Source organism: Aquarana catesbeiana, linkage group LG06 (genome assembly GCF_042186555.1).
Source record: "Aquarana catesbeiana isolate 2022-GZ linkage group LG06, ASM4218655v1, whole genome shotgun sequence".
NCBI lineage: Eukaryota > Metazoa > Chordata > Amphibia > Anura > Ranidae > Aquarana > Aquarana catesbeiana.
In genome coordinates, this window is record NC_133329.1 from 72,232,263 (window position 1) to 72,257,131 (window position 24,869).

At 42.0% G+C, this 24,869-nt stretch overlaps 1 protein-coding gene across 1 annotated transcript in view; it reads left to right on the forward strand.

The window, feature by feature from the left end:
- The window catches only part of LOC141148599 (uncharacterized), a 105,031-nt gene extending 83,736 nt beyond the window's left edge, over positions 1–21,295 (forward strand). The window contains exons 9-11 of the mRNA XM_073636198.1: positions 12,618–12,911; positions 17,629–17,979; positions 19,619–21,295. Coding sequence (XP_073492299.1) covers positions 12,618–12,911; positions 17,629–17,979; positions 19,619–19,632 — 659 coding nt within the window. The 3' untranslated portion in view covers positions 19,633–21,295. The remainder of the gene's footprint in view (positions 1–12,617; positions 12,912–17,628; positions 17,980–19,618) is intronic.
- The last annotated feature ends 3,574 nt before the right edge of the window (positions 21,296–24,869 follow it).

Genomic DNA, 24,869 nt, shown 5'->3' on the forward strand with positions numbered 1-24,869 from the left:
GGGGTTAAACAGGGACTTATTTCTAAGTCCACTATCAATAGGTCCTGAGTTATTCATAACAACTGGCCGAGGGCCCTTATTTAAAAAATATTTTTTAATATTGACTTTCCTCATGTACCTATGTACGTCAATAAAAACATCAAACTTATTGATGGGTCTATTTAGACCACATTTCAACCCTAGATTTAAAATGTTGGTTTCTTTATGAGATAAAGTCACCTTACTTAAATTAAAAATGCCTCCTAATCCTGCCCTCTCCTTCTTTTTCTGGGCCCTTCTTCCTGCTCTGCACCCCCTTGTTCGTCTCCCCACTGGTTGGGGTAATGAGGGTGAACCTCCTCTCTTCGCGGATATTCCCTCCACTGAAAGTTGCGGTGGTCTTGTCTTGGCCGTCCCCGACCCGGAGGCCTCCCCCTCTGATGCGAGTCCCCCCGGCCTCGTTTCTGCCAGTTTCTCCCCCTCCCTAAAAAAGGACGGGGAGATTGATATCCAGTTCTATCACCATTCCCTCTCAGCGGGTCAAATCTATTATTAACGGGAACCTGATACTGGTTATTGGAAGGTGTATGATAGTAAGGTTGGTTAAGCCCATTCCTCCCATCATTCTTTTTACCATAACCTGTATTACCCCTACTAGGAGGCATTTTTAATTTAAGTAAGGTGACTTTATCTCATAAAGAAACCAACATTTTAAATCTAGGGTTGAAATGTGGTCTAAATAGACCCATCAATAAGTTTGATGTTTTTATTGACGTACATAGGTACATGAGGAAAGTCAATATTAAAAAATATTTTTTAAATAAGGGCCCTCGGCCAGTTGTTATGAATAACTCAGGACCTATTGATAGTGGACTTAGAAATAAGTCCCTGTTTAACCCCCTTAATAGCGCCAGCCAACACATGGAGGTGTTTAAAGGGTTGGTGGTGCGTGATCTAGAACAGCTTATGCCTAAAAAGAATGTTAATCCCCAACATATTATCGATGGGATTGCTTCATTGGAGAAAAGGAAGGAAATAGTGATCAGGCCGGCTGATAAAGGGGGGGGGGTAGTTATTTTGAATAAGGACTTTTATGTGAATCAGCTCACTGAAATGTTAAACGATGATGTAACATATGCCAAATTAACAAAGGACCCTACTGCCCAATATGAAAAGGATTTGAGGAATTTGGTAGAAATGGGTTATTCAACTGGGGTTCTGTCTAACAAAGAAAGAAGATATCTGGTGCCGAGTGATAGCAGAATCCCTATAATATACACCCTGCCCAAGATACACAAGGATCTTAATAAACCTCCAGGGAGGCCGATAGTTAATGGGATTGGGTCCATCACGTCTCGGATGGGCCAATACCTTGACCACTTTCTTCAGGAAAGTGTGGTACGCACGAAGGCGTATCTGAGGGACACTAAAAGTCTCCTACAGATCCTTCAGCAGGTAGATCTAACAGGCAAGCAAGAGTTATATTTGGTAACGGCGGATGTGGCGTCACTCTATTCAATCATACAACATGATGACGCCCTCTTAGCCCTTAATTGGGCTCTCTGTCAGCGTGATGACCTGCCACACAACCAAAAAGTTTTCATCAGAAATGCGCTTGACTTTTGTTCAAGCCATAACTTTTTTTGGTTTGATGGGTGTTTTTTTTCCCAACGTAGAGGTGTTGCCATGGGGGCAAAATTTGCCCCAAGTATAGCAAATTTGTTTATGGGGGAATGGGAGGACAAAACGATATTTTCTGCCGCCCGTACCCAGCTTTTGCTATACAAGAGGTATATTGATGACCTGTTTTTTATTTGGGAAGGGTCCAGCACAAGTTTACAGGAATTTTTAAATGAGCTCAACTCTAACAGTAACAACATTAGACTTACCAGCGATTTTAGTCAGAGTAACATACATTTTTTAGATGTCACCATTTTTAGGCAAGGCAATAGATTGGGGACTAAAGTTTACTTCAAGCCCACAGACTCTAACAGCTACCTACCAATGATAAGTGGACATCACCCTAAATGGTTAAAGAATATACCTAAGGGGCAATTCACGAGAGTGAAAAGGAACTGTACAGAGGATGCTGATTTTTTGATTCAGGCCCAGGTTATTAAGAAAAAATTTATGGAAAAGGGATATGTGGAGGGATCACTCGACTCCACTATCCAAGAATTAGCTATGCGATCCAGGGATGCCTGCTTAGAAGATCGGCCAAGAACCCAAAATACTGATAATCATGAATGGAGCTTTATTTCGGGCTTTCACGCTCAGTACAGGGAGGTGGAAGATATTTTTAATGCCCATTGGCACGTGTTATGTATGGACAAGACGTTAGGTCCAGTTTTGCCCTCTAGGCCTAAGTTCGTATACAGGAGGTCCAACAGTTTTGCGGACAAGATAGTACATAAAATACTTGATCCTCCCTCTAGGCCTCCTACCTTTTGGGATAAAAAAGGATTTTTTAGTTGTAGGAGATGCCGTGCATGCAGGGAAGTGGACAGACCATTGAGGGCGTTAGAAAGCTTTATGTCCACTACAAATGGTAAGGAATTCACTATAAATGAATTCATCACATGTAATACAGCCTTCGTGGTGTATGCTATACAATGTCCCTGTGGTCTGATCTATATAGGACGGACTAAAAGGCTGCTGAGGGTTAGAATAGCAGAACATATAGCTAATATTAAAAATGGTTTTAAAGATCATAATCTATCACTCCATTTTAAATTAAAGCATAACCAAGATCCATCGGGCCTTAAATTTTGGGGTGTGGATCATTTGAAACCTAAATGGAGAGGGTCTAATTTGGTCCGAGACCTCTCTAAGAGAGAGACCCAATGGATCTTCTTGGTAGACACACTATCACCAAGGGGGTTAAACGTTGATCTTGATATCAATTGCTTTATAAGTGACTATTGATGTCTACGATCAACGTCTTTCTCATTGGATCACTCCTAGGTATGCTATTAGGATTTTGGGGTATTTTTGTTTTGTCATGCGACTTCTGTCCTATTATGTGATTTTGGCTTTGAGTTTGGCCTGTCTTTACGTTGTGTGTTACTCTGGTATAAAGTTTCGGTTGCTATTATTATGTTGAGTACTGATTTTAATGGATCTTGATATTAACCGCCTTACAAGCGATTATCAATATCTGTGATAGGGGCTTTTTTGATTTATGATTATTCCTGGTGTCTCCTTGGAGACTCTGGGACCTTCTCTCCTGCCATGCGACTCTAGCTATGCAACTGACCTGTATTGGTATATTTTGGTATTTTATATATTTTTTGCTCTGTTTAGATTTTTATGAATATGCTGAGTATTGTTACCTGTATTTCTATCTGTATTTTTATTTTCAGTGTTTTTTACTTTGTTTTGCTCCCCTTTTTTGGAGTTCGGTCTCTTCCAATTATGTCTCCCATTTGATAGTCACCTAGATTAGTATCTAGCTATAAGCCTTGAATCTACTAAGGTGACTTTTTTGAGCAGTGAGAATTTAATGACCGTAAGTGTCTTTTTCTTATTGTTCTGTGGTACTCCTTATTTTTTAACCTTGTTTATTCGCATTTTGTAACTATAAATATTTTTATGTGATTTATTATATATATTTATAAAAAATGTAGAGCATCGATGTTTGTGCTCAATATTGATTTATCTAGGTAAGCTAGCTTAATGGTCAAACGTGATAGGCTTGAATTCAGCTTACAGCTAGTCTTACAGACAGTGTTTATGGCTGTATACTGATGTGTTTTAGAGATTTGCATGCCTATAGAAGTGTCCGTGCGAGCGTGGGTATGTAAATCCTGTTGTGGTATTTTTGAAGCTCGTTTTTAATATTTTTAATGATTGAACAAACTGTGCAGAACTTTTTTGACCCTCTCCCCCTCCTGTAAGCAGCCGTAAGTATTGACAGTGACTGGCGACGTGCACCCGCCGCTCTCTATGTCGTACTGTGATTGGCTGGATGGGGTGGATGGGGGTATTTAAGCTTAAGAGACAGTCGCGTAGCCACGCCCTCTGTCGAAGTCAGGGTATGACGAAACGCGTCAGGGCGTGGCTTACGCGACGTAGGAAGTGACGTGTGCGCTCCACCTGAGCCTACTGCACAACTAGGAAGTGAATCGCGGTTCCTATCTGGCGGCGCTGACGGTTCATGGTGAAGTAAAACACGCTCCTACTACCTGCTTCTATGATTGCCTATTGATTTTATGATTTGATGTACGTGTATATATTGAAGGGGAGTTTTTTATGTGGTGGAAGGGGTTTAATCAATAAACAGGATTACGCTATTATGCTTCTCTTCTTGTTTTTGATGCATTATGAGCCCTGAACATCCCTGATCCCTTATGAGTGATGTCAACTCCAGTTTGCTGATTTGGATCATTCTGAATGTTTTATTATTTTCCAACTCTGGTGAGTTTAACCCCCTAGGGGGAGTGTGTCTACACTGGGTGGAATCCTGAGTGATCGGTGGAAGGTGCACGTTAAGAATTCTTTTTATTATCAACTGATGACCTGGTTGAAGTACACCCTGAACTCTGCATCACTTATTTCTTCAAGGGACTTTTTCTTTAAGGATGTTCCTATAATGGATTTCCTTATGCATGTGTAGTTGGCCACGTGTCTATTGGATGATAGTCCAACATTAGCGCTGTTTTAGTGTGTCATTATAGTCTATTTTTAGATTTTTTGAAACATTATATCTGTATGTGATCTTTTGTGTTTAAACAGCTGCTCTCTGTGTTTAGGTTATATTCCCCCCTTTCTACAAAGTGGGTGCTATTTATTATTATTCATTTATGAAATTTTACTTGCATGCTTGTTAGCAGCTCTGCGACTAGCATCGCTACCTGGCGCTGAGTGGGGTTTCTGTAGGCCTGGTGAAACGCCTCTTTTGTATAATTCAAATGCCATGCGAGGAGCAAGAAAAACTCACATAGCGTGATAACGTTTAAAACACCAATTTATTAAAATAATTAGAAAACAAACTCACATGTTGAAGATCGAAAATAGCTTAGATATCATATAGTGGCAATCGTGAGGGGTCCACCCAACATGTTTCAGCTAAGGAGCCGTCATCTGGGGTATGGACCACCCTCCCCTCACTGCTCTATAAACAAAAGATGACCCCCACTGAGAGTGTTCTCATACCGGAAGTGAAAAAATGAAAGTCACGTCCGGTTCTAAGGGTCATAAGGTAACTGATTACTGTCTATTATAAACAGGAATTTCGAAGTAGGGATCATTGTACCACATGCCTCAAGAGTTAAAACTGTAAATTAAAAATTACCAAAGAACTAAAAGTGTTCTAAACCTAATAGACTGCGCACTGGCTCTGACCGTCTACCCGGAAACGTTCCGAGCACAAGCCAAGCCTCACTCTAGATAGCTAGGCAGAGCTTCCTGTATGGGCACAACAACGCCGTCGCGCTCCACCCATATAGTCCAGCATCATCTCTGGAGAGCGTCATGACGTCAGTCCGCACTACATGTGCGGCGTCAGTGCACACCAGACTGCTTCCCAAGCCTCACTATCATAATGGCAGCACTTCCCCTCCCATAAGGAGAATGAAGCGCCGCTGCGCTCCACAGGATAAAACCAAGCCTCAATCTGAGGCCGGCCACAACCTCCAGAGTGTCAGCAGAGAAAGACTTTAACTAAATATGAAAAAAGGGCGCTTATGACAAAATTTTGAAAATTAAAAATAAAAAATAAATTATAAAAATGGTGATATAAAAGGGTGATGCCCAGAATGAAATTAGCTTAAAAAAGGTAATACCGGGGCATCTCCCTGACATCTACTAGTGCCCAAATCTAAAGACGTAAGAACTAAATCTAAAGTGACACTACCAATGGGGGGCATCGATTGCATTCAATTCCGAAAATGCATTACACATATTGAAATGACCAATAAACACCCCAAACTGCATAACATATATGAAATTGGCCAATATTCAACTTAGATGGTAAAAATGTAGCAGTAATTTAAAATAGTTAAATTGCAAAGAAGAGATCATAATTATGCTTAAGCTTGATTGATAAAAGACTTGATGTCCCACTCCACGTTAATACCCTGCGGAAAATGGGACCCCAACTCATATATCCAATATGTCTCTAAACGGGAGACACCCCTAAGAGTCGACCCGCCCCGCCAGGGGGCCACGTACCTATCAATAAGGAGAAACTGGGTCCCCGCAGGATTACGATCGTGAACTTCCCTGTAGTGCCTAGGGACAGTGTGTTTAGTAATACCTGCTTTAATGAGATTGATATGTTCCGAAACTCGTGTAGTGAAGGATCTGATGGTCCGGCCGACATATTGCTTGCCACAAGGGCAAGTCAGGAGGTAAACTATTCCTGTAGTGGCACAAGTACAAAATTGTTTAATCTTATATGTACGGCCGGTTACAGTGGAAGAAAAACTACGACTGGCCTTTCTGCCGCAGGTGTTAAACTTGCAGACCAAGCACTTTTTGCAGGGATAGAATCCAACCCAATCGTGAAAAAAGGATGGTTTCTCTGATTGATGACATTAGGTGCCAACTTATTCCGAAGGGATGGAACACCTTTAAAAACCACCTTAGGGGTCTTGGGCAACAAAGGTCCCAGGATTTTATACGTTTTCAAAACATCCCAGTGGCTTTCAAAGATTTTCTTAACTTGCTTGTGCTGCATGGAAAAAGACATCAGAAAAGACCATTTAAATTCGTCATTTGATTGTCGAGGTCTATCCTCTAATAGTATCTGACGGTCAATTACACAGGCATTCTCAATCTCTTTATCTAGATCTAAAGAGTTATAGCCCTTCTCCAGGAACCTATCTTTCAAGGTTATGGCCTGAACCCTAAAAGTGTCGAGGTCAGTACAGTTCCTACGCAGTCGTAAAAACTGACTTTTAGGAACGGATCTGATCCAGGAACTGTGATGGCAACTATCAGTCGATATGTACCCGTTCCTGTCAGTAGATTTAAAATAGGTACTGAATGTGAATGTATGTTCCCTTCTTTCAATAACAAGATCTAGAAAGTGGATTGAAGTGGTACTAGCTTCAAAAGATAAGGCAATGCCCCTATCATTGTTATTCAAGGTTGCAAAAAAATCAACCAAACTATCATGGCTACCTGTCCAAAGGAGGAGGATGTTGTCTATGTACCAGGCCCACACACAATCAGAATAAATCTGATTACATGGATGAAATGTATCGCATTTTGGGAGATTGTGAGAATTATATAGAATTACAAAAAAAATCCCACACTTGAGTACAAAAAGGAATTGAAGAATCTAGTAGCTAAAGGTTTTGATTCTTGTATTTTAAATAAGAAGGAGAGATCGTTTCTAGTCCCCCTCGCCCCACGTATCCCAGTTATATATTACCTGCCCAAGGTCCATAAGGACCCTCTCCATCCCCCAGGTTGACCCATAATTAGTGGTATCGATTCGGTTACCTCGAAAATTGGGAAATACATAGATTTTTTTCTACAGCCATCGGTACTTAACCACTTCAATACAGGGCACTTAGACACCTTCCTGCCCAGACCAATTTTCAGCTTTCAGCGCTGTCGCAGTTTGAATGACAATAGCGCGGTCATGCTACACTGTGCCCAAACTAAATTTTTATCATTTTGTTCCCACAAATAGAGCTTTCTTTTGGTTGTATTTGATCACCTCTGCGGTTTTTATTTTTTGCTAAACAAATAAAAAAAGACCGAAAATTTTGAAAAAAATAAAAGTTTTGCTTTTGTTTCTGTTAAAAAAAATTGTAAATAAGTAAGTTTTCTCTTTCACTGATGGACACTGATAAGATGGCACTGACAGGCACTGACAGGCACTGATACAGCGGCACCGATGAGGTGGCACCAATGAGCGGGCACTGACGGGCACTGACGATGGGCACTAAAATGCGGCACTGATGGGCACTGGTAGGCGGCACTGAGGGGTGGCACTCATATGCAGCACTGATGGGCATTAATAGGCGGCACTGATGGGTGGCACTGGGTGGCACTGGTTGGCACTGATGGGCACTGATGGGCGACACTGATGGGCAATGAAAGGCGGCACTACTGGGCACTGATAGGGTGGCACTGATAGGCGGCACTGATGGGCACTGATAGGCGGCACTGCTGGGCACTGATACGTGGCACTGATGGGCACTTATACGCAGCACTAAAATGAGGCAAAGATGGGCATCCCTGGTGACACTGGCAGTGGTAGGCATTGCAGTGGGCACTGACTGGCAGCTGCCTGGGCACAGATTGGCAGCTGCCTGGGCACACAGTGACATTTCCCTGGTGATCTAGGGGCATACCTGGTGGTCCAGTGTGGATCGCTTCCCTGGTGGTCCTGGGCGGCATCCCTGGTGGTCCTGGGTAGGATCCGAGGGGGGTTGTGCTGATAAACAATCAGCACAGACAGGAGAGCAGCCGATCGGCTCTCCTCTACTCGCGTCTGTCAGACGCGAGTGAGGAAAAGCCGATCACCGGCTCTTCCTATTTACATCGTGATCAGCCGTGATTGGACACGGCTGATCATGTGGTAAAAAGTCTCCGCCGGAGACTCTTTACTTTTACCTTGTCAGACTGACACCCCGCAACAACGATCGCCCTGATGCGCGCCCCCGGGGGCGCGCAGCGGCTAGATATTCCTGATCACGTCATATGACGTCCGATCAGGAATATCAAACCACTTTGCCGCCGTCATTCTGTAATAGGGCGGGCGGCAAGTGGTTAAGATGCCGTCCCACTTAAAAGATACCAAGGATGTGATTAAACTGTTATCGAATGTTTCCTATCCTGGTGATCTCATCATGGCCACTGCGGACATTGCGTCCCTTTGTACCTGCATTCCACACCGTAAAGGTGTGGATGCGGTACAGTGTTTTCTAAACAGGGATACCTCCCTTGCTTCACCCCAGATAGACTTTATCGTTGATCTAATTGAGTTTGCAACGTAACACAATTATTTCTGGTTCGATGGTAGATTCTATCGTCAACATAAAGGGGTGGCTATGGGAGCAAAATTTGCTCCCAGCCTGGCCAACCTGTTCATGGCCAAATGGGAGGAGGATGTCATCTATGCCATGGAGAACCCACACCTTCTGTTGTGGGCCCGGTACATAGACGACATCCTCCTCCTTTGGACAGGTAGCCATGATAGTTTGGTTGATTTTTTTGCAAACTTGAATAACAATGATAGGGGCATTGCCTTATCTTTTGAAGCTAGTACCACTTCAATCCACTTTCTAGATCTTGTTATTGAGCAAGGTATTTGGTAGAAAGATCTGGATGCCGCACACTGGATAAAGTAGAAAACTTGTCTTTATTGTAGAGATAGGACCATCAAAAGTACAAGACAATCATGCAGGATGTACAGGATCAGCTGACGCGTTTCACACTCGAAACTGAGTGCTTACTTATAGCTGAAGGCTTCACATTAACTTTACACCTGGGTCTGGATCCACCTGAGCGGTGAAACACTCTCCCTGCTAGATCTTGTTATTGAAAGAAGGGAACATACATTCACATTCAGTACCTATTTTAAATCTACTGACAGGAACGGGTACATATCGACTGATAGTTTCCATCACAGTTCCTGGATCAGATCCGTTCCTAAAAGTCAGTTTTTACGACTGCGTAGGAACTGTACTTACCTCGACACTTTTAGGGTTCAGGCCACAACCTTGAAAGATAGGTTCCTGGAGAAGGGCTATAACTCTTTAGATCTAGATAAAGAGATTGAGAATGCCTGTGTAATTGACCGTCAGATACTATTAGAGGATAGACCTCGACAATCAAATTATGAATTTAAATGGTCTTTTCTGACGTCTTTTTCCACGCAGCACAAGCAAGTTAAGAAAATCTTTGAAAGCCACTGGAATGTTTTGAAAACGGATAAAATCCTGGGACCTTTGTTGCCCAAGACCCCTAAGGTGGTTTTTAAAGGTGTTCCATCCCTTTGGAATAAGTTGGCACCTAATGTCATCAATCAACCAGAGAAACCATCCTTTTTTCACGATTGGGTTGGATTCTATCCCTGCAAAAAGTGCTTGGTCTGCAAGTTTAACACCTGCGGCAGAAAGGCCAGTCATAGATTTTCTTCCACTGTAACCGGCCGTACATATAAGATTAAACAATTTTGTACTTGTGTCACTACAGGAATAGTTTACCTCCTGACTTGCCCTTGTGGCAAGCAATATGTCGGCCGGACCATCAGATCCTTCACTACACGAGTTTCGGAACATATCAATCTCATTAAAGCAGGTAGTACTAAACACACTGTCCGTAGGCACTACAGGGAAGTTCACGATCGTAATCCTGCGGGGACCCAGTTTCTCATTATTGATAGGTACGTGGCCCCCTGGCGGGGCGGGTCGACTCGATAGTGAGGCTTGGGAAGCAGTCTGGGGTGCACTGACGCCGCACATGCAGTGCGGAGTGACGTCATGACACTCTCCGGAGATGATGCTGGACTATATGGGCGGAGCACGACGGCGTTGTTGTGCCCATACAGGAAGCGCTGCCTAGCTATCCAGAATAAGGCTTGGCTTGTGCTCGGAACATTTCCGGGTAGAGGAATACAGCCGGTGCGCAGTCTATTAGGTTTAGAACACTTTTAGTTCTTTGGAAATTTTTAATTTACAGTTTTAACTCTTGAGGCATGTGGTACAATGATCCCTGCTTCGAAATTCCTGTTTATAATAGACAGTAATCAGTTACCTTATGACCCTTAGAACCGGAAGTGACTTTCATTTTTTCACTTCCGGTATGAGAACACTCCCAGTGGGGGTCATCTTTTGTTTATAGAGCGGTGGGGTGAGGGTGGTCCATATCCCAGATGACGGCTCCTTAGCTGAAACATGTCGGGTGGACCCCTCACGATTGCCGCTATATGATATCTAAGCCATTTTCGATCTTCAACATGTGAGTTTGTTTTCTAATTATTTTAATAAATTGGTGTTTTAAACGTTATCACGCTATGTGAGTTTTTCTTGCTCCTTGCATGACATTTGAATTATACGTTTGGCTTATGCTGGATTGTCCATGGGTGTGGAAGCCGTGCTGTTACTCCTTTCTCCACCATATGCTGATGACATCTGATAAGCCGCACTCCTCAGAATCGTTGGTCATTTAAGCCTTTCTGACTTGTTTGGCATATGCCACTTCAGGTCATTAAGATCCAGTAAGCCTCTTCAATTCCTGGTGATGGCCCCGGCACTGATGTAAAATCTTTGCACACTTGTGGTTCTCCTACTGTCTACCCATTTGTCAGATTTGGTGAAACCATCCATTTGTGAACTTGGGAGATTTTTTTCCATCACCGATCATATACTACCCCCATAGACCTTTGGTGACGTTTTTTCAAAATTTTTTCACAATTTTGCACATGTTCATTATGGACTGTTATGCTTTATGAGTTTTGATTCTATTTTATTTTTTATGTTCGAGGTGTTTGGTTCATGGAACCGTCACGGGTTTCTCAGTACTAGTCACTGGTACACTTGATAACAAAATACATTTATTATTTTTTAATTTCTCTTGTGATTAACACAGTATTTTCCATATTTATGGTCATATATGTTTTGTCAGCATTTCACCTTATATATGCACTTATGTATTGTGATACACATGGGTATGGATTAGAGCGCTACACTTTTATTTTTTTGATAATTATAACTTTACAATGCAATGGAATTAAAATGAACAGTTGTTTTGTCATTGATAAAACATATTTCTAAAAAACCCTATTGTTACACTTTGTGGCCAACATTAGGGTATACACTTTAACCTCAGTGTAGCTGAATAGGGCAGATGAGTCATCAGTTGCTGTCTTGGGTCATACATGCTCCAGCCTGAGTACTGATGTCTCTCTGTATGTTGGCTCAGAATTACTCTCAAAGTTGTTGTTACCCCAAACCTTTAAATCACTGCCAGCCCCTTTAAATCACTGTCATTTCTACTAAATGAGGGGGGGCATGGAGACAGAGACACAGACACTGAGCTGACAGGGACGTAAACTGACCATTGTGGTCAGGGCTCAGCAGCCATGATTATCGTGGTCAGCTCACAGAAGGGGATACAGGAAGTGGCAGGATCAGCCAGGTTTTTTACAGTTTAGAGAGGGGCAAATTAGACAGCACAGACACTGTGCTGTTTAATCTGCTTTAAGGGAACAGGATCTCTGTTTTTTTTTTAGGTTTACAGACACTTTAATTATTGTCAATTTGCTTATCTGCAAACTGGAGACAATTCTTTTTAAATCTGTTGCAGCCAAGTTCCATATCAGAACTAGTAGGAAAAATATTGTAAGGCTTTTCTGGATTACGCGCAGGGCATTTTAAATAAGCAATACCTTAAGATAAGTGTTGTAGCTGCTTTATTGATATCTCCACTTTGTGTGCACTTCAGGAGCAGGTAGAGACCCATGCAACTATGACCCAGAAAGGTGCCTGTCTTAGGCTGGATAATGGGGTTTTAAATTCTTACCTTACTGGCTAATGCCATCCTCAAACAATGATTACACCAAATGCCTATATGTTGTTATTAATATTATACCTGTATATTGTGTATATATGACTGTCAGCGCTATCTTTGAAACATATCTATATATTTCTTAACATATTTATTAACTGTCTTTCCAGTGGCCCCAAAACAGAAGGATGTGAAATTCACAATTGTTGGATCAGACCAAGTACAATGTTCTCTGAGTTTATTGAGTTTTTTTCCAAAAAACATTAATATTACATGGAGCCATAAAGAACAAAGTAATACAACTTTAAGCTCAACCAAAAAAATAATTCAGACCAATGACGAAGAAATATTTGATGCTATAAGTGAGTGTATTGTTCCCTGGAAATCCTTCAAGTCTTCGATACGTGTTACCTGGAAACATGAGTCACTAACACAGCCTGAATATCAAATATTGTGTATAACAGGTACTGCCATCTTTAAAGTCACAGTGCAATGTATTTCCCACCCTTTAGACAATTCTAGTGACCAATCCACAACAGTACAAAGTAGTGTACAATACAGGCAACAGTTTTGGTCTAATTATCCCAGCTATCATAGTTATCCCAGCCTTAGAATAGACCAGATTATCACATAATCTATGTAATGAAAACTGTAGATGTATGTGTGTGTGCTATAGTATGTTTATATAGTGGAAATTGCCACGCTTAGTGGTCACAATTGAAAAACTGCAAACACTACAATAGACAAAATATTGTGTTAGAGAAATCTGTGTGGTAAAGTCGACTCAAGTCCCAGCCAGGCCATTGCGAACCACATGTCAGATAGATCAATGGATTTTATTGTTTGAGAGCTAAACCTACTGATGGAGTGTAAGTGTTCTGTACTTCCTAAATACATTTTGCTATCTTACTGAGAAAGTGGAATCTCAGCTACAGCCTGGCAGTGTGAAACCCCTAGAGCCCCTCAATGGATTACTCTTGTGGAGATTTATCTCCCTATCAGCCTGTTTGACTTAGCACCGTAAAGTTTCTGAGTCCACACTTTCTGGTAAGGGCATTAATGTTTCTTGGTGGTGGATATCACTTATCTGGTGATCTACTTACGGTCCTACATGGAATTGTCTACTATCACAGGATTTCTCCACACTTTGAGGATTAATATATATATCTGTTATCCAACACAGGACTGTTTTCACTGTATAATTTGGGACTAATACCACCTCTATATGCACATTGCACTTTAATGCCCACTTGTGTGGATCTTTCTTTTCACATATTTGTTATGTATTTTCAGTTATTTATATGTCACATTTGTTTTGATACATTAGTTTATATGTCATACTGTACATGTAACATCTAGTAGTATCTAATTTACATTTAGCATGTTTTCTATTAAGACCACATTTGTGTGGTTCCCTTCATGGAACCACTGACGCTTGAGCACAGCTCTTTACCATACAGATTTCTCTAATATAGTATCTTTCTTTATGCATGTGGGTGGGCAACGTGTACTGTAGGTTGGGGTCTCAAAAGATGTAAGAAGGTTGGGCACCTTTGACTAAATTACTGCCACCTTCTGAAAACCCTAAGAAACTTTTTCTTTCAGATGCTTTGAGAAATTAGGCCTATCATGTTGCAGGTAATTTGCTGACAACAGCTGTTGTACAACAAAATATCCATAACTTAGCTAAGCTTTAACAGTCTCATTCACTTTAGAAGGTGCTTTGCTGGTATGTTTTGCCATTCAGGCCTACTTGATATGGTCATTTTTTTATTAATAGAATACAAAACCTGATGCCTTTTATGGGTTACTTGAACACAGTCTCAGACCACTTCAGGTAACCCTTTCATTACTAGCTGCAACATACTAAAGCTGGCCATATACAGATAGGTTTTTTTCATTCAGTCTGCAAGCAGTAAAAAAAGAAAGTAATTTTGACATAAAAATCCTGTAAATCCTGTAAAATCCTTATCTTGGAGTACAGTACAGAACATGGGACTGTGTACTACATCCCTCTGGGCCAATTTGGTGCAATGAGAATTACAGGGACCAATCACTCCTCTATCTTGCTAAGCAGTCCTTGGAGGATCTTCATCAGATGGAAGGCATAAACCAGCTTGAATTGAGTCCAAGAAGTCAACAGAGTACCTACTGTGAAGGTTAGAGGATCCCAGCTATGAATTTGTTCAGACTGTTGTTGAACCTGGAGGCCAGGATGTTAACATCTGGTTTTCCCCACCATTGAGAGAGATTTTGATTCATATTGGGGTGAAGCTTAGGAAGTCCAGGGAAGTAAAAGACTGAGAGAGCAGGAATGTACATTTCTGCCCAGGAGAGTAGCAGGCTTGTTTCTTTTAGAGCAATATGACTTTTGGTGCCCCTCTAATCATTTATGTCGGCTCCTGCTGTGGCATTGTTTGACTGTACCCTGACTGGTTGACCTTGCAGAAGGGAGGACTAGTGTTTCAGTGGTAATCTGATGGCTCTTGGTTCCAGAATACTGATAGGGAGCCTTGTCTCCTCTGGGGACCACGACTCCTGGATAGTCAGGGAGTTGTGAACTCCACCCAGCCAGTAAGGCTGACATCCTTTGTCATCTTCCAGGGCAAGGAAAAGGAACAATTTTTCCAATTTCAGGGTAGGATTTGAGATCCACTATGCCAGGAAGAGCTTTATCTAAATGGACAGAAGCGTTGGACCATCCAGGGATTGTATTTGTTTGTTTCGTGGCATTAGTATATTGGATTAAAGCGGTCTGAAGTGAAACTGGGCAAAGGGGAATGCCTCAAAGGGCTATACCATTAGGTCCATAAACCTCATGAAGAAGCCAACTGAGGGGTGTTGTTTTGACTTGAGGGTTCACACGTGGGATCTTAGGGAAACAACTTTCTCCCAAGGAATGAAGATGCTGGCTTAGATTGTGTCTAAGATTAGACCTAAGTACTCAAGACAGTGTGAGAGGCCGGAGGGCAGACTTTGAAAAGTTGACTATCGAGCCAAAAGTAAAAAAAAAAGAATTGTCCTTTGGGCATTGGCAAACAAGATTGTAAATAAGGAGTCCTTCAACAAGATCATCCAAGTAACAGGAGGCATGAATGCCCTGGGTCCTCAATAGAGCCAGAAGCAGGGCAAACACTTTTGTTATGGGGTGCAGAGGAGAGCCCAAATAGTAGTGCTACAGTTTGAAAGCATTGGTCTTCCACAGCAAAACACAGAAAGTGTTGATGTGAGGGGAGGATGGGGATGTGTAGCTGGGCATCTTGTATGTCTACTGATGCCAGAAATTCTCTTGTCTAAGAGAAACAATGACAGATCTTTTATTCCATCTGGAATTTCTCTTGCAAATTGAAAGGTAGTAAACAAGGAGGGGCAGAAATGGAAATTCTTTTTTCTACCCTTTTAAAATGATAGATTGGATCAAGAGGTCTGGGACATCTTGAATCTATTCTGGTGAAAACATTAATAGATGTCCCCCCTTTTCCAAGAAGTGGGGTGCTCCTTTATTGTGAGAAGGGATTTTGAGCAGGCTTGCTGTACTTAGGATGCGAACTCTAAGGTGTTCATTGAGAACTGAAATGGTAAGATCCAATACAGGAACAGCCCATTTTTTTCTTAAATTCCTTTTCCATGGGATGAATCTTAACAAAAATCTTAGGAAGAGTGAATACCCTCTTATGATTGGGCCTGTCCTCATGAAGTGCACAAACAATCTTTGCATGTTCGGAAAAATGTCTGCTTAAACAGCCTCTTGCCCATAGGGGTTTGTTTAGGCTGTGGTGAATCAGGTGCTGTTAGGCAAAAACTATTGCGCATTACGTCAATAAATCTGTCCACTGTAATTAGCATTTGGCACAAAGCCATAGCCTGTACCTCATAAAATGCAGTGGAAGGTAAATCCTCTGCAGTCACCACTACAAAATCAGGGTCCTCGATACTTTACTCCATAATTTTCTCACATAAAGGAGGTTCTGCCTCTAGTTCCTAAACAGCATCAGAGGCAATAGAGTGCATTTAGCACTTCTGGCTTCTGGAAACTAAAAATTCTAGAAGTGTCAAAAGTTTTGCAAACAACTCAGACACAGTGGCAGAGAAATCAGCTTTTGTCAGACAGACTGCTGAGTGGCAGCTAGAGTCTGAGGAAGGGAGCAGTGTCATAAAGGGTCATTTCTTTGGGACAAGGGAATAGTTTTCACCCTTTGAGTTTCCTGTAGGCTGTTTACAGAATGCAGAATTTTATTAGGCCCTTTTGTCCCAGCTCCCTTTATCCGCCATTTGGTTAGTGAGGGGGACTCCTGTGGGGTACGCACAAAATGTAATTTAGAATGGATGGAGGTTTGTGTGTCTGGATACAGGAGTTACTGTAACCTAAGAACTGATTGGGTTCCTGTGGCTATGTCTCTAAGATAGATGACAGCTGGAGAGCAGCAACATACGTACTGTATGCATTTTCTGTGAAAAATGTAAGTAGGAATGCATCAGTCTGGAGGTGTGATACAGTTACTCCTGCATAAAAAAAACAGATTAAAACAAGGTAACCCTGACTCACCATGTGCATGTCACTGGGTCACAGTGAGCATGCCTCAAAGGAGTCTTCAGAGTCTGGGAACTATGGAAATGGCCCTGTATAGCAACCTACATAACTACACACATTGCACTATGCACTATGCCAAGGTGAGTGCATCATGCAGGATACAGTGCCCATAGCAAATATTACAGGCCCCACACAGTGAGTCCCTGAGGTAACATGGGGGGGGGAGTACCAATCCCAAAACTGCTAGATAGCCCAGGACTATAAGCAGTCAGATCTTGGCAGAAGAGTCAGAAGAAATAAATTGCATTTTTTTAAAATGAAAAATACTTTTCCAGAGGAGAATTTCCTTAAAAAAGGATCCTAGAAAACTGGGGTCTCATGGAGTGGGCAAGGTTATATGAAGTGATCCTAGCAAGTATTTTTATGTCAGTATCCAATCAACTAAACGTAGACTCTATATAACACATGGCCCCTGAATACAAGTCATGTATACTGTACAATTAAAATATAGGGAATTCAAATGAGGATGCATAGAAACTTGTCTTCAAGTGTTTGATACAATAAATTATTAACACCTACCAAAAGAAGTATTATAAGATACGTTTCCTAATAGTAACTCAAATGGTTCAGTAATTTCTTATTATTTTCAGATCTTCCATGGCAACCACACATTGAAGAACTAGATTCCTCCGATATTAAGCTCAACACTAAATCCAAAATACAGTGTAAAATGTCTGGATATTTTCCAGATAATCTCACTGCAAGGTGGTATTACAAAAAGGCAGGGATGAATGACTTTGTTCCTGTTACTGAGAATAAGAAGTTTTCTGTCCCAGGCATCAAACACCAGAGACAGTCAGATAACACATACAGCTGTACAGCAATATTACAGTTTACCCCAACGTTGAAAGAAGACCAGGGGTCGGAGTTCAAGTGCAGAGTTCAGCATCCCAATCTGGAGCAGCCCATAGAGAAAAAATCAGGATGTCTGAAATTAATAGGTAAGTAGTCAACATTAATGCCCGTGCTTTCTTCACCTGCATCTTTCAATAGATTGTAGGAACTTATTAAAACTGAAAAAAAAACTCATTCTGGTCATTTGCAAGCACCTTCATAGAAAAGCAGCAAGACTAGTAATTATATAAAAGTGGTTGTAAACTCCAAAAAAAAAACAAAAAACCTGCAAGACAAAGGCATAACGAGCTAGTATGCATCGCTCGCGCCGTTTCTTCAGTGAGCAAGTGCCGATGACGTCGGCACATGCGGATATAGTGAATATCCCCTAAACTGTGCAAGTTTAGGAGAAATTCACAGTACCGCAGAACAACACAGCATCCCGCCCGCCATCATTTGTCTATACGGCAGGTAGGTAGGAACCTGTCACCACTAGAGATGAGTAGACGTAAACAAAGGGGTAGAGTGGACACATGACTAGATTTAGTCAGTCTCTGCTGTCAGACGTAGTGCTTGTTATTTACTAAAGTCACTACATTATGTTTAAAAATAGCAGGGGCTTAAGGGACAAGTACTGTTTACTGGTCCCCTGTGTGTCCATGGATGGGGATTAGGGTGGAGATCACTGGTCCCCTGTGTGCCCAAAGATGGGGATTAGGGTGGAGATTACTGGTCCCCTGTGTTCATGGGTGGGGATTAGGGTAGAGATCACAGGCTCCCTGTATGTCCATTGATTTGGATTAGGATAAAGATTACTGGTCCCCTGTTAGTCCCTGGATGAGGAATAGGGGGGAGATCACTATCCCCCTGTGTGTCCAATGATTTGAATTAGGGTGGAGATCATTGGTCCCCTGTGTGTCCAAGGATTTGGATTAGGGTGGAGATCACTGGTCCCTTGTCAGTCCATTGATTTGGATTAGGGTGAGGATCACTGGTCCCCTATGCATGCATGGATGGGGAATAAGGTGGTGATCACTGGTCCCCTGTGTGTTCATGAATGGCCATTGGGGTGGAGATCACTGGTTCTTTGTGTGTCCATGCCCCAGCCTGACACTGCATACTGCTACAAACCTGACACGGCATACTGCTCTAATCTGACACTGCATTCTTACCCAACCAGACATTGCATTCTGCCCAAGTCTGACACTGCATTTGGCCTCAACCTGACACTGTATTCTGCCTAACTTAACATTGCATTCTGCCCTAACCTGACATTGCATGCTGCAAAAAAAGTATGACATTAGATACAGTAATTGATATGCTTCTTGTAAAATCATACCTAATTTAAATGAATGCCCCACCCATAATTAAAGTACATACTCCGCCTACAATGGTTTGCTGGACACACAATAAAAATAGGTATCCCTAGAATTTTTTTTAACATATTGGCAACTATGCAGCTCTAACTGCACTCCTGTGACCCACAGGAGAAGTATAGCCAAAAAACTGTGGACCTACTTCTATATTAAGGAATGTATCTAAAGAAAAAGATGTAATTTAATTATAGAGGAACTTTGCTGCGTGAAGCTCTCTGAATCAGTAAACAAAGGGTGTCAGTTGTGCTAATTTCTACCCATCCACAGATCTGAAACTTCAAAATAGACATTTCAAAAGAGCTTCTGGTTGATTCTATAGCTGGCTGTTAATATTTTTTTTTATTGTTCTCCCACTGTTTCTCTCTCATAGAATCGAAAGGATGAAGACATTTTAGAAGTTAAACATGACAATAACTTATTAATAAGTACTAGCACTGTGCTATGAGGAATACAGTATTCTACACTGCCCATCATCTTATACAAGAAGAAGAGAACTTTGCTTCTAATAAGCTTTCTAGACCAGACACTATAGCCCAAAATGCTATACTCGGCTTAATGTGGAAGCCACACCAAAGCTTTATGATTGGAACCCCTGATGGGTTTTGATTTATGTAACAAAAATGGAAATTGAAATGCAATATCATTGCTAAGAGGTCCAGATACAACCTTATTCCAATAAAAATCTGGGGGACAGTCCAAAAAGTGGTGACAAGTCAACACGTTTCGGGCATCCAAAAACACTACTTCACCGGGGATAGAAAACACATAGATGTATCCAAATCAATACGATATCCCCTCCTCATGGTCATAGTGGAAACCAAAAACCCAATAGCAAGGGATGTATAAAAATTAATGTCAGGTAACATTGAATAAATAATCAATATACTGTATGTACATGAACCTCAGACAAATGTGAGAATATGAATAATAAAGCATCAATTGGGTAAAAAAAAAGTAACAAAAAACAAAATTAAGAGAAATTAAAATAATACATTTTGATTAAAATACTGTATGGATCTACACTAAGTGGCTCAAAAAAGGCCTTTACGGATTGGAGACTATCTTGATGATGACAAACAGTACTCTTTACAATGTTTTAGGGAAAAGCTGCAGATGCCACTTACTGAAACATTTTGGTACAACAAAATAATGTCTTTTGTTAGATCCAAACTTAGCTTGCTGGAAGGACCCCTTACGCTCATGACTTTTGAGGTGTCATGTCAAGGTGGGGGTTTCTTGTTTAGATGACATCTGCATTATACACTTCCCTCACTGATCTGAATGTTAAACTTCCCTATATGATCCAGTGGGAAAGGGAACTAAATCTGACTTTTGACCTCAATGAATGGCAAGACATTGGGGCTGATTTATGTCAGTAGAGGCGAACGGCGAGGCGCAACGCACATTTTCATATTTACGAAACGGTGCACCGGGAACAGAGTGTGAAACCCCCATTTACTACAGCGATCTCGGCGCACAGGAGAATGCAATTAGTGCGCTACTATGGACATGGCGCACGGCATCTTCAATTCAATATTAACAGAAGATGGAGGTGTCAATATTATGGGGTGATGTGAGGAAGTTTAGTAACAACTGCCCAAGTAACAAATATGCCCAAAATAGAATGAGAAAGTAACTTTTTCAGAGAAAGCCTGCTGTGCCTGCAAGTACGTTTAGAACTGCATGAGATCAATTAAAGCACTGCGCATGTGGCTCTTGAGCTCGTTCAAATGCGTTTGTTCACTGCGCGGCCAAAATCTTAGTAAATGTCAAGCATTTATGATGTTGTCAATTTGTTTCACTTTGATTTAATTGTCTGTGCTGCGTTATTCTGCAAAATCTTCCTCAAGATGTTGTGACTAATTAATGTTTAAATCCTTAATAGATGTCTGTTTGTGGGCGCACTCCTGTTAATTTCCTCTGCAAAATGGTCAGACCTCAAAACCATATTCTGTTAGTGTCTCAATTTAACATGCATGTGTTTTTTGCTTTCCTTGGTCTTTTCCAAGTTATGTTTTGTTGACCAATAAAATTTGTAGCAAATTTTTATGTTTTATGTGTTTTGTTAATTTTCATGCAACAGATTTCCCAGCTGCAGCCTAACTAGGCTGATTGGCATTGCAAAACAAAAAAAGGTGTCATTTGTCTACAATCTACTTTCCTGGTGCCTTCATGGTAGCATATGCATGGATTGTGCATATTCTGCCATGGATAGTCACCAGGAAAGGAAAATTAGGGAGCGGTAAGTATTCCATTTTCTATTTTTAGCGCAGTGGTTCTCAGCCTCAGTCCTCAAGTACCCCCGACAGGACATGTTTTGGGAATTTATCTTAGCTAAAATAGCTGTCCAAAATACCAAGCCATTGACTGTGATTTAAAGCACCTGTGCAAGATGAAGGAAAACCTGCAAACATGGCCTGTTGGGGGTACTTGAGGACAGGGTTGAGGAGCACTGAGCTAAAATTTAGCTCAAGACAATCCTGTTCTAATTGTGGGCATTTGAGGGAAACCAAGTGAGTGTTAGAACCCCTGCTTGTCTTTTTTATGTTGGGCTTTGTGTCCCTTTTCTGAAAATTGCCTTCACTTCCTGTCACATAGCCAAACAGGAAGTAAGGGGAAAACCCTACCAATGTTTTTCATTGGGGACACACAGGTTAATCTAATTAGTGTCCCCATTAGGCAAATTGCACTCTAGCACTTTGTTGTGTACACCCCAAATTATTAGGTATTTTGGTGTTTATTAAAGGCAAATCTACTCTGAAAATACAAGTGTACTCACTGGAAAGCACTGGTGATTTTATCATCCAATCGTGTAGAAGCAAAGATGCTTTTTTTTTTTCTTTGCATGTCCCCCTTGTATCCCCAGCAACTGCACTTCCAAGTGCACTTGTAGTGCAAAGTGGATTTGCCTTTAGTAAATAAAGGCCAAAGTCCAAAGATGCAAAGATGTCTAATAATTTGGGGTGTACACAGCAAAATGCTAGAGTGAAATTTACCTAATGGGGACACTAGTTAGATTGACCTGTGTCCCCAAGGAAAGACATTGGTAGGGTTTTACCCTCACTTCCTGTTTGGCTATGTGACAAGAAGTGAATAAATTTGAAGGAGAAAGTGACAACATTTGTGAGGTGTGGGTGTGCAGACATCCCCAAAAATTGACAAGACTTCTAATCCCTCTGCACTCTATCCCCAAGCAAAAATAAGAAAGGATTTCATTTAGTTGAACTTTGCAAAGACACATTCCTAAGTTCAACTGTGATGCATGTCAATGGTCCATTTAGACCTTGTTTAATAGAAAACACCAGTTGCCTTTCACTAGAAACATTTGATAGTCCAGTCCTGGAAATCTGCATCTGCTTTACTATTAATTTCCCTAAAAATTGGGTTCCAGTATCTAGATGCGCGACCTCTGTGTATGTGAGATGTGCAACTGCTGTGTGCGCGGATGTAAGTACCCGTGGGGCATATCTGGTTCCCGAAAGCGGTGAACAGCACACAGGAATGACATCACACCCCTCCAGGAAGTTGCTTGTAGTGCTGCTAATTTCCTCCCACCACCATGCCCACTTCATCTTCTTCTGAGGAAGAGATGATCCTTATTTGCAAATTAAGAATTTTTTAACATGGGGTGGTGTTTGTGTGGGTCCCTAACACACTTTCATACATATTAGGGCCAATTTAGACAGAATCTGATTTACCTACTGTGGCAGTAGGACCCTGTGCTGCCTGAAAGATTGCTGGTTTACGCCAGATTTTGGAGAGAAAGGCACGCTGATTGCACAGCTGTGTGCTGGGCTATTTAATTGTGACCTGGCTATGGCTCAGGGTTCCACCCAACAGACAGGAAGTCTATGCATGGGAGTCAGGTGGACTTCCATTCCTCTGAGAGGATTCAGAGGCTGCAGGAGGCAGCCAGAGCATGCATGTCTGCAGGAGGCAGATGTACTTGGTGACAGAACAGCAAGTAGTAAGCAGCAGGAGTAAGCTAGGAGAGAGCTTCACTCTAGGAAACTCTTTTGGGTCTGAGGAGCAGACCTAAGGCCTAGGCTAAAGGCCGGAATCAGCCATATGGCAAGAATGTACGCCAGGAGGCTAAAGTATTGAGTGTGCAAGATACAGTAATGGTGGAACCCCCTGCGAGGGCTACTGATGTCTTTGTGAACTTTTCTGTGTTTTTAAATAAAAGTGGGCTACCAGGCCCTTTAAAAATACAGTTTTGTACTGGAGTACTCACTGACAACGCACCTACCGTTTGAGTCTGATACCCCAATCTTACATATGGTGGAGAATGCGGGCAGATTTGGAAGAGTTCCAGATCCTCGCATACCAAAAACAGTGAGTAGCAAGAAACTGTGTTTTGCAGCAATGCTGTGAGGAGCAGCTCATGTGAACCAGTGGAGTCTGCATGTGAAAGTGTGCTGTTTGCAAATCTTAAAGAGACGGTACGCAAAATTTTCCTGTGTTAAAAGGAACTGTGTTAAAAAGCGTTGTGTGCCTGACTGCAGAGATAGGGCGGTCAAAGCGCAAAAAGGAAGCAATGTTTGCTGAGATGAGAGACAGAACCTTGTGGCTGGAGGGGTTGTTACCAACAGAACAAGCCCCAGACTGGTGCAAGATGCATTTGGCCGCACTGGAGCAAAGGAAAAAGGAAAGCAAGCCGTCCTTTAGTGCAAAGAGTGAGCAGATGGGTGCGGTTGTCCATGGCAACAAAGCAGAAATCCATACAGCTAACTTCATACGGCCTATGCTGCCTTCTGAACATGTTATAGACTTTTTGGATGATTTTGCGATGATTGCTTCCTACAGAGGATGGCCTAAAAGTCGCTGGGTTGAGTTGGTGCAACCTTTTTTTGATGGAGGAGTACCAAGAGGTGTACCGCGGGATGTATCATAACCGAGATGACTACGACAATTTCCTAGGAGCAATCCAATCTAGAGAGCGCTGGAAAAGATCAACAGGGAGAAAGTGGTCTCCCATGGCAACCTGAGAAAGTCTGTTTGCAGAAAAGAGGAGCTACAGCAGAGATGTGGCTCGAATTCTAAATGAAGAGTCTGTTGTCACCCCTGGCAACCGTGAAGGAAATTTTGTTCAGCCTGCACGGGATGATGGAGAGCACAAGAAATCAATGGTTTCAAGTTATGGCTGCTTGTGTGAAGTGGTCAGCCCAGAGAAGAGAGCACAGTATCCAGCATCCTGCAAGGGGTATGACCATGTGTGTAAGTCTGCTGTTACCCCTGGCAACAGAAAACCTGTTTGGCCTGCAGGGGATGTTGGAAAATCCAAGAAGGATGCAATGTTGCCCTGTGTCCATATGGGGGCATTAGCTTGTGAGAGCACAGCAAAGAAGGGACAACGCCCTCAATTGAAGCTTTCAACACCTTCCAAATGTAAGGCTGGGTTCACACTGCTGCAGTGCGGGAACGCAGCGAATTTACTGCGGGTTCCCGCATCGCACCAACTCGCACGGCAGTTCACACTGCCATATGCGAACTGCTGGGGAGTGTCATACAATGTTAATGACACCCCCAGTTCAGCTCGCATATCGCACTGCGAACTGACAATTCGGACATTTTCGGATCGCATAGGTGTGAACACCCATGCGATCCGATTCTGGTCCGAA